The 17,727-nt window shown below is 41.9% G+C and overlaps 3 protein-coding genes across 8 annotated transcripts in view; 1 reads left to right on the top strand and 2 right to left on the bottom strand.

Moving 5' to 3' along the window:
- Positions 1-186: 186 nt before the first annotated feature.
- Positions 187-4,065, top strand: LOC121184792 (derlin-2-like). The gene is made up of 7 exons (XM_041042665.1): positions 187-322; positions 1,338-1,403; positions 1,505-1,578; positions 1,712-1,805; positions 2,677-2,872; positions 3,152-3,242; positions 3,793-4,065. The coding sequence occupies exons 1-7, from the start codon at positions 233-235 to the stop codon at positions 3,893-3,895; spliced, it is 714 nt and encodes a 237-aa protein (XP_040898599.1). The 5' UTR covers positions 187-232; the 3' UTR covers positions 3,896-4,065.
- A 1,276-nt stretch (positions 4,066-5,341) lies between these two features.
- smarcb1a (SWI/SNF related, matrix associated, actin dependent regulator of chromatin, subfamily b, member 1a) lies at positions 5,342-11,116 on the bottom strand. Of its 2 annotated transcripts, XM_041042664.1 has the most exons (10): positions 10,994-11,110; positions 9,916-10,027; positions 9,605-9,734; positions 9,196-9,333; positions 8,547-8,674; positions 8,293-8,459; positions 7,966-8,156; positions 5,982-6,113; positions 5,718-5,806; positions 5,342-5,560 (listed from the first exon to the last, which is right to left on the bottom strand). In XM_041042664.1, exons 1-9 carry the CDS (start codon positions 11,075-11,077, stop codon positions 5,767-5,769), a joined length of 1,122 nt encoding a protein of 373 aa, XP_040898598.1. In that variant the 5' UTR covers positions 11,078-11,110; the 3' UTR covers positions 5,342-5,560; positions 5,718-5,766. The 2 variants fall into 2 exon arrangements, with proteins under 2 accessions (XP_040898598.1, XP_040898597.1); XM_041042663.1 differs by having other exon boundaries at positions 5,342-5,806; positions 10,994-11,116.
- Positions 11,117-16,623: 5,507 nt separating this feature from the next.
- The window catches only part of LOC121184122 (ral guanine nucleotide dissociation stimulator-like), a 31,576-nt gene continuing 30,472 nt past the window's right edge, over positions 16,624-17,727 (bottom strand). For all 5 annotated transcript variants that reach the window (XM_041041557.1, XM_041041555.1, XM_041041556.1 and 2 more), the window contains exon 18: positions 16,624-17,725. In XM_041041557.1, coding sequence (XP_040897491.1) covers positions 17,550-17,725 — 176 coding nt within the window. In that variant the 3' untranslated portion in view covers positions 16,624-17,549. The remainder of the gene's footprint in view (positions 17,726-17,727) is intronic.

Raw genomic sequence — 17,727 nt, forward strand, 5'->3', positions numbered from 1 at the left:
GAAAAAGTAATTTACAGATTATATTTCTGCATCTGTAATGTGTTCAGAGCTGACAGCATGTGGAGGACATGTGTGGGGTGGATGGTGTTAATTGATGAGTGAACCTGATTGGCTGGTGCAGTTTGGGGGGGTGGGGTGGGGGCAGGGTTGGGGGCTGTGCTGTTCAGTCAGTGGGTGAGTGATGGTTGACAGGGAGGCAGCGGCAGCGGCAGCAGCAGCAGCAGCAGCAGCGATGGCTCACAGCTTCACTCAGGAGTATTTTCAGATCCCTGTGGTGACCAGAGCGTACACCACCGCCTGCGTCCTCACAACCGCTGCCGTGGTAAGAAACAACAACAACTCAGTAACAATCCAGAAAACAGGGGACTTTAAACTGACCTCCAGGCTGAGATTAGGCTGTTTAACTCAATATGAACTGCATTATGAACTATTATAATGCAGTTCATACTGAGCATATTTCCAACTTTCCCATATTAACATTATGAATGCAAGTTGTTGTCCAGCTGTTTTTCCAGCTGCACAGTTTTTAGTCAGGTGTTGCTTTTTCATTTACTCTGTGACATGATGTATGAGAGTTACAGTTAAAGATGCAGCAGATGAGATGAAGCGTAAGCGTACTGAAAGGAATTAAAGTATTAACTGAACTGTCGTTATAAGTCTACGCAATGAAAGGAGTTGATGTGTTAGTTGAAGGTTCAAACACTGGACTGAACTTCAAATGCTGAGCATGTTTGTGTTGTTAATTGAAGCATAATGATTGACTGCAGCTGTACTCATTCACTGTGTGTGAGATGAAAGCAGCTGAAGTGTCAAGTAAAAACAACTTGACATTTCAGTTGAAGTAGAAGCTTTAAAAGTAGTTTCACTGTCAGTTGGGAAATAAGTATATGTATAATACTACACAGCAAAAGCAACAAACGCAAAAGCAGTTGAAGAGTAAGCTCTGAAAATAATTGAAGTGTTAGTTAATCAAAGATTAAAGCTGTTGAAATGTCCACTGCTCTAACGAGTGAAAGCAGTGGAAGCATCAGGTGAAGTGTGAGCGAGAAGGTAGTAGGAAAGTAGTTTAACTGTCAGCAGCTGAGGTTTCAGATGAAGTGTAAGTAGTGTTGAAAGTAGCTGATGTGTCAGCAAAAAGTTTGTGTGAACTCTGCAAGTGGTTCGATTAAGAGTAAAATAAACATAGTTAGATTTTGAGTTTAGGTAAAAAATAATGAAAGTAATTGAAATTTAAACACACAGAACCAACACAAACGCATCATATCTGATAATTCAACACGATTTATGTCCTGATACTTAACTGGCTGATTAATCTCATATGTATGATTTTTTTTTAGCAACTTGATGTCATCACCCCCTTTCAGCTCTACTTTAACCCAGACCTCATCATCAGAAGATACCAGGTAACGTTATATAATAATGACAGTGATAAACTTGTTTGTTAAACATATCCCTATGGGATAATATCATATTTACACTATTTGTTTTTCTGTCTTTCTCACAGATATGGCGTCTGATAACCAGCTTCCTCTTCTTTGGTTCTCTTGGATTCAGTTTTGTGTTCAACATCATCTTTCTGTATCTTTTATCACAGCGACTCCTCAAGTAAAAGCAGAACAAATATCTCAGTTTATCAATAAAAACACAACTGTAGATTCTAATTATCCATATCACCAGGGAAACCAACAGCAGAGTCCTTAACTAAAGTCAGTTATCGATACTGTCGGATGCTGGAGGAAGGATGTTTCCGGGGACGGACGGCAGATTTCGTTTTCATGTTCATGTTTGGAGGAATCGCCATGACTGTATCCTTTCAGACGCTCCACACGATAACAGAGAGTAAAGCTGGTGAACTGACCCTTTAAGGTGGAATCGATGAGAACTTTCAGTCCCCTCTGAACTGTCTGTTCTCAGGTAACAAGCTGGTTTTGGGTTATTGTGTGTACGAATTCCTGTTTGAATAAATGAGGACGTCTACGGGGCTAAAAACACATAAAAGCAGATACTGTACCTGCAGCGTGTCTCTCTCTGACGGCGCTCAGCAGAACACATTCCCGGTTAATGATACAGTCCTGGGTCTGTTTACTGCAGACGTCCCTCTGAGCTGCCGTGAAACGGTCAGTGTGCAGGTTTATGGCCTTTTCTGAAGCCGTGTCGTGTTTCATGGACAGTTTTAAATGCAGGTATAAGACGACTGATTCTACTGTAATATCAGGGTAGTACAGTGTCACCTGTGTTATCAGGACACTAACATGCTCAGCTGAAATGCGGTGTATGTATGCGGTAAACACCAACACCAGCTCTGACTAATGTCTGCACATATTTCAGAAAAACTATAAATATTTCATATAAATGTTTAGATGGTAATTTTAAGACTTTAGTCAAGCAATAAACATCATAATGTGACCTTAGTAAGCCATGATGAGTCCATGTTAAGAGACACTGTATTTTAAAAGTCTGTTTAAGTCCAAAAGCATGACAAAAACCATGAATCATAATTATGGAATAAGAGTTCTTACTCAAAATTACTATATTTTGTCATTAAATCTAAGAGAAGTTTGACTTAATATCTGTTAAACTAACTTTCCCATCTAAAAAAACACATCAGTGCTGATTTTACTGTCGTAATGAACAGAAAACAAAGTGGTGAGTCGTATTTAACCTGAAGGGCTGCAGCTGTTCGGCCTGTTCGCCAACGTCTTCTTCCTGGGTCAGGCCTTCATCATCATGCTGGTGTACGTGTGGAGTCGACGGCACCCGCTCATACGCATGAACTTCTTCGGCCTCCTGAACTTCCAGGCCCCGTTTCTCCCCTGGGTGCTCATGGGATTTTCGCTGCTGCTCGGAAACTCCATCGTGGTCGACCTGCTAGGTATAAAACACCTCACCAGAAACGTGCAGCATCTGATGTAACCAGACTTTGTTGCTTTAATCTTGGGGAGTGTTCAGGAAGAAACACAAAGCATGAAACCTGCAACACGAACACTTCAAATTACAGGAGGCATAAAACTTATTGTTAGACTCTTAGCAGCTCAAAATGGATCCTGAGTCCAATTTAAAGTTTAGAAACTGCATCAGAACACCACTAAAAGACAGAGACACTCATCTCATACACAATCATGATGTTCTGACGAGTTCCTTCCCTCCTCAGGTATCAGCGTCGGTCACATGTACTACTTCCTGGAAGACGTGTTTCCAAACCTGCCGGGAGGAAGGAAGCTGCTGATGACACCAGAACTTCTGTAAGAACCAGAATTCATCGTGTCCAACACACGTTTCAGACTTTTAGCTGTTTATGGAAGAAAAAAAAAACCTGTTGTAGAAGCAGAGTTGAGTTTTGTGACTTCCAACGTGAACAGAGAAGGGAAAACAGTCGGAACAGGTAAAACTCTCACACGTCTTAACTGAACCAAACAGATTCAACTAAATATCAGAGAACTCTGGACGTTAATGTCCTGCATCAGTCAAGTGAGTAAAACGGATGAGAGACAGACGTCTCCAACAGGACAGTGATCAAATTCCACCATGAGCTACTTCAAGAAACACGAGCACAAATTCACTCATGCATCACCTCCATAAATATCTTGTACATTATCATATGGCTGTTTGTGTGTTAACATTAAAAATTCCTGAGTTTTTAATGAGATTATTTTGTAAAAACAAAATAATCTTACGTCCTGAAAATGTTTTTCAGTTGTTATTTTAAGCAGCCAGATACAGAAGGTAAGAATCCTCACAACATTTAGAAAACACAGAGACTCATCATCATGTCGCCTCGTTCTCTATTCACAGACGGGCCATGTTTGACCGGCCGGACGACCCAGACTACCGTCCCCTCCTCCAGGAACAGCAGCAGGGTGGAGACCTGCGGCAGGACGAGGAGCCGCACAACTAACAAGCTGAGAGACAGAGGACGTGGAGCTACAGAGTCTGGACACAGAGAGACTGAGTCAGCAACATAAACCGTTTTCATTTCAATAACGAAATTTTTTTTTTTTAACTTTTTTTCCTCAGCTCTAAAAAGTCCAAAGGATTCAGGGAGTTAATGGCACATTCACACAAAAATAAACAAGGACACACAATGTGTTCTGGTGACTAACACAACTTATGTTTGTAAGGTCCTTAGAGTGTCAGTCACATGGCAACATCATGTGTATGAGTGAACTTTAAGGTTCCAGGCTCAGACACGACGTTAAAGACACGAGCACGTTTTCTAAAAGCTGCAGAGAACAACAAGCTCCGACTGATTCCCCTGACCTGTTTACAGACTTATTCACTGAGAATCTGTAAACATAAACAACACAAACATCCACAGAAAGCACATCACAGCTGTGTAAAAGAAGTAAAACATCACACACAAACATTTTTAGTGAGTGAAACTGAGCTCAGAGGAAACACGAGCGGATAACTGACGTTCGTGTGTTTGCACTTCGCTCGTGGAGGATGGAAGAGGAGCAGAGCTGACCCATAACGCCCTGACCCATAACTCCCTGCTCTGCCACCGTGTCCCCGCTGCCGGTCCACACAAACTGCCGACAGCCTGAAATCCCATCAGCCCCGTCTGCACACTCTGCACTTTCACCCGCTGCCTTTGTGGGTCAAACACTGGGGACAAAATGGAAATTGCTTAGCACAACAACACGCAAACAAGTCTCTGTGGGACCCCAACAACAAAACACATCCTCCATCATCCCTTATTACACAACACCGCTGATGAACATTAGTCACGGCCGAGCTTAGACTCCTGTGGGTTTGAAGGAGACCAGTTCTGTGTTTGCAGAGTTTCTTCGTTTTCCTTGTCAGGGTGGAAAAGCATCAACAGGAACGTTTACAGTAACATCACTATACAAACAAACAAACAAAATAATTCAAAATAAAATCCTAAAATTAGGCCTGAAAGATTTAAGGCAAGTATCTAATTGTAGTTTTCCTTTAAATGTTCTGTGAGTTTAACTACAGCCTTTTATTTGTGATTTACATGAATGTGTTTTACAAACTTGTGTATTTTGATATGAACAGAATATTCCAGGTGCTTTTCTCTGAGGTTCTTCTTTTAAACTTGTCACTTAAACTTCTACGTAAAACCTGCTGTTTTCTATCAAAACAAAGATGTCACGTGACTGTGGGTTGTTACTTTACATATATGTTCAACACCTGTCTGTCATTTACCCTCAACAATCTATTTCATTTCATCTTTTTTTTTCCCAGATTCTCTTTTTGTAGCTGAACTTCGTCACATCAGCGGTGAAACACATTTACTCACTCACTCACTCATCAGTCGATCAGTTGTGATTCTCACTCCACAGAATCAGAAATGATCGACGACATGAACAGACAGAAATCAAGCTTTCACTTTTTTTTTTTATTTTGTAAGAATTATTAAAATGTACAAAAAGACAACAAATACAACATAACAATATATTATCTGAGAGCGGCTGTGTGATTCTTTTCCTCCCTCTGTGGTCAGGTAAAGAGAGTCAGTGGTCAAAGTGAGAGAGGAGCCTCTCCACGCTGGGGATCGTAAGGGAAACACGAAGGAGGGATTGTTTTCTACCTGGGGCTTTGCCAAACAGAACATAATATTAATATCAGTAATTAAAATAAAAAGCAACACGGTGAGCGGCGGACTGAGGACCCGGCCGAGCAGAAAAGATATCCGGCGCGTGATGGAAGAACATCTTTGTTTGCTGATGTTGCGAACCGTTACGGCGTCATACCTCAATCAGACGAGCACCGCTCCTGTAGGGGGCGCCGATGATGCTTCGCCTACCATGCAGGCGCCGTGTTCGCCAGTCGTCTCATTCGCCTGCGGAGCAAATGGGAAAAGAGCGTCAACCAAATCACAGCGACACAAACTGACCCACTGCAGCTCCCCCTCGCGACCGTCGGGACACCACAGAAATAACGATGGATTTATTTAATCAGATAAAAACTCCGAACGAGTGACGACGAAGCAAACTGGACATCAAGCCGACACTCACCTCGTGTTTCTGTCTTGATCTCTGATCTTCTTCTCCATCTCTGCATCTGTCAGGGTCTCCAGCAGGGGGCACCACTGGTCAGCGTCGCCTGTGTTCCTAATGGCTATCTCCACTGTGGGGAGGGGGTTCTCGCTGAAAACACCCAAAAGAAGAAACACACTCTTCAGTCTGATCCGGTTCACCTTACTCACGCAGATTGTGTTTGAAGCTTCAAAGACGGACACCGACACCGTTTCTGTTACAATAACTAAACAATACGACATGTAACTGAAACATTCATCGTACGTCTGGACAAGCAGCATGTTAATGGACGACATGAGGACGGGATCATGAAGGAAAACCAAATTCCTGACTCGGCTGATATTTCTGGAAACATCTCAGCTCCGTGGAAATGAAACGATAAACAAGCGTGAGAAGCAAAGGGAAAACAACCGGTCTGAACTCTAACTTCATGCACGTGGCCGTCGCTGTGAAGCATCTGGCTTCACATTCAGGCGACAACCTCGATACAGACACGAACATTAAAAGAAACTCGCTTCATAATGAAAACACATTATAATTCAACATGAATTATGATAACAGAGTTTCTGCAGTGTGACTTTTAAACACCACAGAGTTTAAAACAATTTATAATATAACCAGTCAAACAAGAAAATCATCAGCAGGGACAATAAGGCCATAAACTTAATACTTATACGAGACCTTTGTCAGTACTTCCCAGATGTATATAACAATAATTCCTTGTAAAATCAATAATCAATTAATGTATGGATTACTGAACAGGCCCAGGGGTCCTGAATGAAGTGACTGTACATGTTTCTTGTTTTAAAGTCACAGAGCTCAGTACAACAACCACAAAGAGACACAAAATGCCAACATGCCAAAACTGATACTTGTCCCCTCATGGACAAAAGTTGTCTTCACCAGGCAGGAAAACATATCCAAAACCCTTGTAAATTAAATTTCAGATTCCTAAGGACTTTTTAAAGAAAGTAAATTCAATGCTTCTTAAGACTTTTCATGACCCTCAGACACGCTGCATGAAACAAGCAGGAAAACAAAGAGTGCTAAAATATTTCCAGCAGCAGTCCAGCTGTGACAGAGGTGAGCTCTGCTGAAATGCCATTACTTCATACGCTGGGAAACTCGAACTCAGACAGAAGACTGTCGGCTACGTTTCACCCAAAGAGCCTCGGGAGCAGCGGGAGTAAACATGCAGACAAAGGTCACGGCCACATCACCATGGCAACTACACATACAACAACAGGACAGACATTTCCACACTGCTTGTTTGCACAACTCCCCAAAATTTTCAAAACAAGGAAACTGTCAAATTCGTTTTTCGGACTGAACCCTGTGACTGAGCGCAGACATCAGACCATGAAACCTCTGGAAATGTTAGAAAATAACCAGTCAAGAAAAAAAAACAAAACAAAAAACACTGAAATACAAAACATGGTAACGATTTACTTTAAGTCCTTCAGTTTACAAACATTTAATAAACGGTTTATAACACACTAACGCAGCTGTAAACAGATGTTAACAACTTGTCCTGTGGACAGTTGTGACCCGAGGCTGCTGAATAAACACAGAATGAACGATAACACAGTAAAACAAATAACAACTGTTAACAAATACTGTTTACTAATAAACACCAGCTAATAGCTGCTTATAACTAGAGTTAAAAACTGTTTATTAAACGTTTGTATGTATTTGACACAGACACATCTGCTACGACACGAGCCGGGTCTGCTTATGTTTCCTCTCTGGCTCAGTTAGAAACAGCTCATCAATCTAAACTTCACAAATAATCACTACTTGTATGTTTTTTCTAATGTTCAAACACTAATTAGATGATAAGGAAACATCATCAAAGACCCACGTTACTGGACATTTACCAGGAAACTGGATGTAAGAGAACATACACTCAAACACATGATTTTTATCCGTGTGTGTCTGTGTGTGTTTCAGTGTGACGCAGTACCTGAAGGCGTACGTCCTCTGGTGCCAGCTCAGCTGACCGCGGATGCTGTAGGCGATGGTGGTCACAAACTCCCCACCCAGTCCGAGCTCGGAGCACAGCTTCAGAGCAAACTTCTCCGGAGAGTTCTCCCTCTCAGACATGTCCCACTCGAACTGGTCCACCAGAGAGATGTTCCCAACGTGGATGTTCAACTAGAAAACACACACACGCACACACGCACACACACACAATAAGCACTTTATTGACGGTTGACAAATGATTTTGTGTGGCATGAAAACATTATGTAAAAAATACTTGGTATGAGCTGCTGTAAGTGTAGAGCGTCACCTTGATGATGACCCTCTGGTCCGTCTGGTCCTCCAGGATGCTGTCTGTCGGATAAGACTCGATCTGCTGTCGGATGGCGGAGGCGATGGCAGGGACGAAGGCCAGCGGGTTGAGGTCCAGGTCGTCGCAGAGGATCTCGGCAAACATCTCAGGCGTCATGAGCTTCTCTGAAAATTTCAAGAGAAGAAAATTGACTCTTTGTGGTCTCGTTAATGCCATGAAATCTTTGCTTCGACACCATATTTTACTGTTACCGTTCATGTTCCAGGTGAAAGCATCTCTGAGCTTCTGTCCCTCGATCTCCATGTCCAGACGGATTGGAACTAGAACTTCAGGCTGAGTGGCGTTCTCATGGATCACTGCTGGATCATGGTCGTCAAAGCTGGGCAGGAAGGACACAGGACAAAAGCTTAGTATCTGAAATCGTACATTTAAACAGCCTGTTGTCTTTTTAAACAGTTGAGAGCTGAAAACACACTGAAAACACACAACTGCTTGGTTTCCGTTAAGATTAAGTGACATTATACTCGTCTGTGTTATTATGGGGTGCATACGAAGATGTTATGCAGATGTTATACTCTGTGATCAGAGTAATTATGACAACCTGCTACAGATGGAAAACAATAAGATGTTTATTTTACACCTCAGGATATTAGAGGTGGCAGTAATGGATGTTTTCATCTGTTCTAGTGAATGAAATACCTGAGAAAGCCAAGCTTTTCACCACACCGACACAAAAATCCTGTAAATCCTTTATTATCATAAACTATTCCTGCTTATTCGTTTCTCACGTTGCCTGTAATCACCTCATGTGAGCAATGACATTACAATACAGAGCTACTTTCTTTTTTTTTTTTCTAGAAATAAAAATCTCTACTGGTTGAGCTGGTTCCTGTTGCTCACCACAGTGGGAAGGTCCTCTTCTTGTCGCGGCCCAGTCGGCTGCGGTTGATGGTGGTGGAGCAGGGAACTGCATCCAGGTGGTGAGAACTGTTGGGCAGCGTGGGAACCCACTGACTGTTCCTCTTCGCCTTCTGTTCCCTGGTGACAGAGCAACAAACATGGAGACATGGTTTTAAAAATCCTGCAAATATTGGTTAAAATAATCCAAATTTGTTACAAGAAATAAGCTAATTCTTCACACACCGTCAGCCAAAATCATCACTGAGACCAGGGTTCACCTATAAACCCACACTCAGGTATAGTTAGTTTTCGTGTTCTGTTATGAAAATTATGTTTCCTGGTGATTAACTTGTGCAAATAAATCATCAACATTACAGTCAGTTACAGTTAAAGAGGGTGACTGAGGTACCTGAGGTAGGCGGGGGGCTCGGTGCTGATGGACACTGCTTTGTACTTCTCATCGTTTCCTTCGAGAATCTCCTCGACCTCCGAGGCCTTCAGCAGGGTCACACTGGTGGCCAGCTGAGTGTAACCATGATCTGAGTGACAAGAGAGAGTCCAATTAACGCAGAACCAGCATCTGACAGACACTAATATAAACTGGGCAGGAATGAGCTAACCAGCCTTTAAAATGATCCTCACAGTGGAGAACCCTGCGTTTCTATCAGAACTTTTTTCCCTGTTCCAGCTGCAGATGAGTAAGGACTGCACTCTACTGACCATGTGATGACTCCACTATTTTCTTCCGTTCTTCTACTGATGCCAGTTTCCTCCATAACGACGGGTATCGTTTGTACAAGGAGCCTCTAAACATACGGAGGTAGTTTCCCACCTGGACACAAACACAGAAACAAAAAAGGCTCAAGATTGTTCCAATTTTTTAACTCTTAGTCTTCTATGCATAATAATGACAAGTGAACTGAATACATGTACAGTTAGAATTCATGGTAAAACAAAATGAGCAATTTCATAGACCAAGGACATTATCAATTTGCATGCTGTTTTATGCTGATTTGAGCTCTTTTGCATATAAATCCAAATCTTGATCAGAATATATTCCCACATTTTGTCATTGTCGTGCAGATATTTTAACTGTGGTAAATACAATTTAAACGTGATATGTGACAAAGCAGGAAATAGTTTCATTCGAGAAACTGGAGCCAGAGAACACTTGGACCAATTTCACCACTATTGCTAGAAAAATGACTGAAATTGTAACTGGATTATTAAAATATATTTGGTTCCAGCTCCTTAATAGGAACTGGAACCAATGATGAGAAAAATTATGACAATAATCTGTAGTTGCCGGCCTGCATCGGTTTATAAAGTAACTGTCGTGTAATCAGAATGAGAGGAGCTATAGTCACGTAAGGAAACACAGTTTAATCTATTTCAATAAGTGTACGTGCTACAGTTTTAATCTGATTGAAATTTCAAATAAATAAAGCTGCTGTTGTGATTAGCGCTGGATAAACGCCGTTAGCTACTTAGCTAACTGATAGCTAGCTCCGGCGGAGAAAACCGGGTGAACCTCTGAGGGAGGCCGAACGTTTCCAGATCAATATTTATCCCCTTACACTAACATTTAGATTGATGTGTTAAATTCTGGTGGTTATGCTCAGTTAAATCAACAAAAAAAGCGAAAATAAATGAATGAGTTTTCGTGCGCTCTCTTCCCTCTCTGCTAGCATCCTCAGCTAGCTGCTAGCGGACCGGCTACCAGGATTAAAACGACACATCCAAGTTCAGATAAGCAAACGAGTAACGCCGCGCTTTGTTAAAGAAGTGAAACCCTAACCTCCGATCCGATCATGTAAAAGTCTCCATCCTCTTCGAGCTGAAATTTCACCGGTTTTTGTCCAAACGTTTTGCTCAGCGCCATACTGACATCCAACAACAAAGCTCTGTACCACTGCGCAGGCGCCAATGACAAGAAGATCTTGTCGCTGAGAGATGACGTATACAACCAAGGGGGGAGTTGTAGGTTTCGGCAGTGAGGATCACTTCCGCGTTCAAAAAGCTGCAGTTCCTCGGCTGCCGCTGGGGGCTGGCTCCAGAAGTGAGCAATTCTCCATTGACTCCATGTTAAAATAGCCAACTTTACAGCATATATTGAATAATAAATACTTAAAATTCTTGTCCGTGTTTGTTTGCCAATGTTCGGGTAGGTTTTTGTGACAGTATGGCTTGTTGTAGTGTAGACTGAACTAACCGACCGTCGAAGGAGTCTGTGTTGCAGTTTTTTCGGTAAGTAAATTTATCACTATTTTACCTGGATGTTTGCACTAATTAGCATGTATTAGCATATTTTGCAGCTGGCTTATGACTCAATTGCCGATTTATGGTCGCTGCTGATACAGATAGAGGACCGGAGCAGCTAATGTTAGGAACGCTGCGGTGTGTTCCGTGCTCTCAGAGTCCGTTTATTGCGGGAATACTAGACTACAATTTTTCTGTTTAAAAAATCGGACATTGCATGGACAGAGCAGCTCCGTCAGTCAGCGGCTGCTGTTGTTAGTGTGCTGTTGTAACTGTCAGTGGATAGTGGGCGGAGGCAGCGGTGAAAGCCGTAAATATTAAATATTGCTCCGAGCTAAGTGGCCGGGTTTTCGGCCGGCTGACCCCGGCTGACCCGTAGAGTAACCGCCTCTCCGCCAAATATGGAAAGTACACTCCCACTAAGATCCAAGATGGCGCAGCTCAAATGCCCATGGTTTGGTCACAGCTGCAGTTACTTTACAAATTTAGCTTTGTCATACAACACATTGGAAGAGTTTATTAAACACAATGCACTGTGAAACACTAAACAACAGTATGTACAGTTAGAGAGAAAAGAATAGTCTGTTTACTTTTATAAACTTAATGTTTATTCATATATACATGAATATATTAATCTATAACCAAGAAAGGAGAGAATGTACAATGCAAAACAAAATCTCTATATACAAATCAATAAATAAACAAAGACATAATCAAGGACAGTTTTGTTTTCTACGTAGGGTTTGTGTTCTTGGGAAAGGTAGGAAAAGTAAATCAAAGAAGAGACTGCAGTTAGAAAAAGTTCTGATATCCTTCTGTTAAAATGGAAAATGGCACCCGAGCACAGTTCAGGGGAACAAAACAAAAATTAAAAGTAAAACACACACACCACACCAACTGGTTTCCAGTTTTTAGTTGTTTTTTTTTTCTTCTTGTAAACGCAGCCTTTTTTTTGTTCAAACTCGCACAGAATGAGGTCAAATCACAAAAGGTACGTCATGTTAACACGAGGCTACAACGACACACAGACCAGTCCAACATCATCAGCACAGAAACGCTCGCAGGGTTGTGAAATTCATTTAAAGTTCCACTCATGACAACAAACAATCTTAACGTTCTCAAACCTCCACAGAGAACACGAGCACACTTAACTTAGAGATGGAGCCGCGGCAGAAACCCCACAGAGGAACCTCTGCAACAAGACACAGACGGATTAATATGATCATCGTCTTTTCATTAAAAGGCCAGAGAGTCAGAAAGTTTTTGTTCCAAACAAACTCTACAGAGAAGGAGCTGATGTTGCGTTCAAGTCATGTCAGGAAAAGTCCAGTGACATTTTTTACTTTTCTTATGGTCAACAAATCTCATGTAAATAAACTGTGTGTGTATCAAAGCCTGATTCCTCGGTGCCATAGAGCTCCAATGTCGTCCACAAACAGATGACAGATATTTCTCTGTTTCAACTGATCGTGGATCAGCTGCAGGATTTCTCACCACTTAGTAAAAACTAGGACAGTAGATTTGCTGCTGTGTCACTTCTCTGATGTGCTCTCAGCAGTGATATAGTGGTTTTTAAGTGGTTTTCATCCCTGAAACACAAAAGGGAGCAAAAACATCATTACATGTGTTACATGTTGAGAACCGGTCTGAGGAAATATCCACAATATTCAAGAAGGCAACAGTTTAAACAAAGTCGAGGACACTTTTGATCACCTGTATTTACTGTATTAATGACATTTCGTGGTCAAAACTTGGTTAATAAATTGAGTGAAAGTGGTCGACAGTGTGCGAGATTATTTCTTTCCTTCATAAAATTCAACCAGAATTTGCTGTTACATTTTTTTTCAGAGAGCGTTTCCTCAGATGTAGAGTTTGTTTGGAATAAAAAGGCTCCAGCGTTTCTACAACAGCTTCATCTGCAGCTCTGGACAAACATCTTCGCTTCAAGTTTCTCAGACAACAGTCTAATTCTCCACAGGGAAACGGGTCCAGATTTTTTTTTCATAGTGTTCTCACCCCTTTTTTTTTTTGTTTTCCAGAAAATGCGACAACAGTAAACACACAAACTTGATTTTTTTTCACTGTGAAAGGCAGAGGACTCATCTGTTCATAACAACCTTTTCTCTCTCTTTCCTCGTTATTTTTGGCACATGTAGGGTCAAACCCGTTGCCTTCGCTGCTCGCCAACCAGATGAGCGAAGGGCGGGTGTTCACTACGACACCATTAAGGGGGAATGAGACGTTATTGTTTTAGTTCACAGTGCTCCACGTGACCTGCTGATCAACAGGTAGAGAGGGCAGAGTGAAAGGGTCGAAGGTCACAGTGTTCAACAGCGAAGGATTTCACGCCACAACAACATCCACGACAGCCGAGCGACGTGCCTCCCGCCGCTCATCGCCATATTGCTTTTCGCAGGGTTTTTTTTGTTTGTTTGTTTTTTTGGGTGCTTCATTCAGTTGATCGTTAAGTAAATTCTGAACTTCATGCAGGTGAAAATAAGAGATTAACAGAAAAGGCAGAGCATGGTTACAGAGCGATCCAGGCAAACTTAGTGTTTTGCTGCTGTGATATGAACATCTCATCAGGAAAAATCCAACCTCAGAGATTCAGTCATGAAGTATTTTTCTGTGATCCCACTTTCCTTCAATTAGCGATTTACTACAATTCCCAGAATGCCATGCGACAGCACAAAAGGGTGAGAAAATTTTACTTATTTTGATCACACTGACTTTGCTCAACCACTTCACCAAACAGCAATTAGCTGAGTAGCTGCAGCAGGAAACAGCAGTTTAAGCTTCGGATTAGCTGGATTAGCAGGATTAGCGTGAGGCTGTGGTGACAGAGATACTCCAAAAACACAAAAACAAAAGTGTAAAGAATAATCCTGTAACGTCTGCAGGTGTAATGTAGTCCAAGCAGCCAAACAGAACAAAATTATATTACATTCCATTTTTCCTTATCACATTTATAATATAAAGACTAAGATCTCTCAGGTTACTGTTCAGTACAAGAACAATCCTGTTTCTTTATTTCCTTTTCATCTGTTCCAGAGGCCCGGCTGAAACCAAAGAGGCCCCGGAATGACCTGCCTCACCGGGTCATGTTGGCTGAGTCAGGGACGTCTTCTAAATCCCTTCTTAAAACCAAATTTTATCTGAGAACCTGAAGTTTTTATTTTATTTGTCTTTTTATTTTATTTCAGTTTTTTTTATTTCATCCTTTTACCTTCTGTTTTAATTTCACTTCCAGTGGTGAATCTTCCCATTTTAGCTTTTTAAACAGCACATGTGCCTGAATTTAACAGAGTTAATAAAAATGGTTTGGTTAGTGATGGTTGTGAAACTTTGCACAATCCAGAAAAGAAGCCCTTTAACAATGACCACTGAAGCTTCGTAGCTGTCAGAAATATTTAAACAATGTGATTTCACTTCATCTCCAAGGGAAGGAAAGAGTTGTGAACCAAAAACTGGAGAGTACATCACCAAAAGCTGCTTTTTTAAACAGTGATAAGATGTTTTTAGGTTGGATTTTTCCTTTAAAAGAAACAGAATGACGACAGCACAGAGAAAAGAAAGAAGAGTTTGTTCCCTCGTGCAGTTTGGCAGCATCGTCTTCGTTCATCTGGGCTCCTACGCACAGGCTCCTTCAAAAATTTATTCCACACTCTACAATTTAGGAAGCTTTCCTATATTTTTTGACAAGTTTTCCAGATGTTTAAATCATCATAATCCATCTTTTCCACACCTACTGTGAGTTAGAGCCCGGAGAGGAAAGACTCTGCTGTCGCCACCAGCACGTAAACCACAGCCGACACCGCGAGAAAACATCCTGTGGGATAAATCAGCAGGACCCGTCTGGTGCGTCTGACACACACAGGCCTGTCATGGCACATTTGGAAAGTGGTTACTGATGAATATGAAGGATGAGCCGCCATGTTGGAAGGACTGAACCAACTCGCTTCTTCTCGTTTGGTCCGAGGTTAAACCTAAATGTCAGCTGAATATTGTTGTTCTGCCTTCACTGACCACGGCCTGAGAGGAACCTGGGAACCTCATCCTGTGTCTTTGTTTTGTTGCTGATGTTTTTTATTTTTCCCTTAATATTTGTGAACTGAATCTCAGAGCACAAGAAGATGGAGCAACTCAGGGGGATTATCCTCATAATATTACTAATACTACAATAACAATAGTAATAATAATACATACTACTGAATGGGAGCAGTAGGCCAGCCTTCACTGCTGCTAACACTAAAATAATTTCAAGTCAGTTTTTAGCTTCTTAGATGGTCAGAATGTTGTTAATAAAATGACAGATGAATCATAAACACTTGAACTTCTTTGTGTCATGTAGAAATTTAATTATATTAAATATTTTTGATCAAAATCTAATCTTCAGAAAACTTGTTCAAGCTGTACGGAAGCTCATTCCTGCCATAAAAAGAAAAACATGTAGTGATAGGACGATTTGATCATTCTGACTTTGTGTCTCATTAGATTTGACTTTAGTAGACTTTAGTACTTTAGAGGAGAGAAAAGCAGCAAATCCCTTCAACAGAGAAACTATCTGATTATCATATAATACTATATAATATACACTGATCCACTATTCAATTCATAAACTAATTATTTCCACTTTAAATATGATATTTTTTTATAATTCCTTTTTTGTCTCCATCTCTTTTTTTTCTCCTCGTGTCATAAATGTCGGGCTGTTTGAAATCTGGAAAACAGGAGAGGAATTCCAGATGTTTCTTCCAACATGGCGGCCGATGGTCAGGAAGCAGAGAAAGCAGTGAAGTGCAGCTCGTACGACCTCTTCAGAAAGATAATTAGCAGCACCATATCAGAGCAGAGAGATGCAAAAAAAATGTACAAAGCTAAATGAAATGAAAGTGTTGATATCTTGATGAGTCTATTAACAAAATCACATGGTCCATTTCAAAAGAATATACTGCACAGTCGGTGTTAATCGATATATACACTCAGTCTTTGTTTTGTTCTCAGCTCACGTGTTCTCCTCTCAGAAACCGTCCCAGTGCGATCACAGGTCTGCCACTTCTTTCATGGTGTAGTGGTTACGATCATTAAAAAAAGAAAAGAAAACAGTGGCATGTGATTCATGGCTGAACCCACTGGACTGGATTTTGACTCCATGTCTCCATTTCAGACTCCTTGACCTTTTTTTTTTTTTTTTTTTGTAACATGGCAGCGTTCAAAGGTAAAAGAGTTCAGATTCCTCCCCGTCGGTGTCGCTGGTGTTAAGATGCCGACGTGAGTCCCAGCGTTTGAGGGCGGAGAGCCCAACGTTCAGAGCTGCAGCCCCAGAAACGCAGACGACTTCAGGAACCCTGGGGACAGACAGTAAAGGCGGTGGTACACTCACAACCAAAGTTCCCTGAAAAAATAGAAACACATTCGAACACCCAGCTGGTACACACACATGCGTGCGTTACCTCGCTGTGGCTTCGTGTTGTTCATTTATGTACACTCCATGCCAGGAGGGGGTGTGCATGAAGACTGCAGAGGAAAATTCGGGGGTGAAGGCCGAGGGATTAAAAAAGTGTTTTAATCGAAGGTGCAAAAAATCCTCTCGGGATTAAGAGGCTGGAACAAAAATGTTTTAAGAGCTGGCCAGCTGATGATAAAGTGTAAACAAATGTAAACAAAAAGTAATGGACCAGGAAACGAAATTAATCTGCTTTTCCACGAGCCGACACAGCCAGCCACAAGTTCAGCCGTCGAGCAGCAACGTCCGACCCCAACACAAACGTGTCCCTCTGCGTTCATCAACATGCAGCTTTACAGAAACAGCTTCCATGTGGGTGTTTCCTGCCACTAACCCCGGCTCCTGCAGTCCTCGGAGGACACGGCAGCTGTTACTAAGTGCTAAGGTGCTCCTCTGCTTCCTGCTGATCCACAGAAAGGCTGCTTGGTCATTTCTCCTCTGGCATCTCAAGTCTTTGCCCAAACCAACACTCAAGATACTTCAGGTTAGTTTCCCTCCAACAGACGAGAACACAAATGTTTCTTCTGAGGAGCGGAGACCAGAGAGGGTTAAGGGGGTGAGGGGGAGGCAGGAAGCGGTGCATTTCTCCTCAGAAGATCCCTTTAGCGATTTTCAGTCCCTTCTGTTTCATGCGGGGCAGCGTCGAACTGGCCACGCTCTTGGCTCGCACCGGCCGAGCCAGGCCGCGCTTCTTCAGCACAAAGTCGTAGTTGGCAGTGGAGTTCATGGCGTAGAATACGTTGGCATTGTCTGGGATACGCAGCTCT

This window comes from Toxotes jaculatrix, chromosome 7 (genome assembly GCF_017976425.1).
Source record: "Toxotes jaculatrix isolate fToxJac2 chromosome 7, fToxJac2.pri, whole genome shotgun sequence".
NCBI lineage: Eukaryota > Metazoa > Chordata > Actinopteri > Toxotidae > Toxotes > Toxotes jaculatrix.

Excerpts from the sequence above, each read along its gene's own strand:
- LOC121184792 (XM_041042665.1), top strand. The coding sequence starts at position 233 with ATGGCTCACAGCTTCACTCAGGAGTATTTTCAGATCCCTGTGGTGACC. Across the intron at positions 1,579-1,711 it reads GTGTTCAACATCATCTTTCT|TTATCGATACTGTCGGATGC; the intron begins GTATCTTTTATC and ends AACTAAAGTCAG. Across the intron at positions 3,243-3,792 it reads CTGATGACACCAGAACTTCT|ACGGGCCATGTTTGACCGGC; the intron begins GTAAGAACCAGA and ends CTCTATTCACAG.
- smarcb1a (XM_041042663.1), bottom strand. The coding sequence starts at position 11,077 with ATGGCGCTGAGCAAAACGTTTGGACAAAAACCGGTGAAATTTCAGCTC. Across the intron at positions 9,735-9,915 it reads AATAGTGGAGTCATCACATG|ATCATGGTTACACTCAGCTG; the intron begins GTCAGTAGAGTG and ends CTTGTCACTCAG. Across the intron at positions 9,334-9,604 it reads GAGCCCCCCGCCTACCTCAG|GGAACAGAAGGCGAAGAGGA; the intron begins GTACCTCAGTCA and ends CTCTGTCACCAG.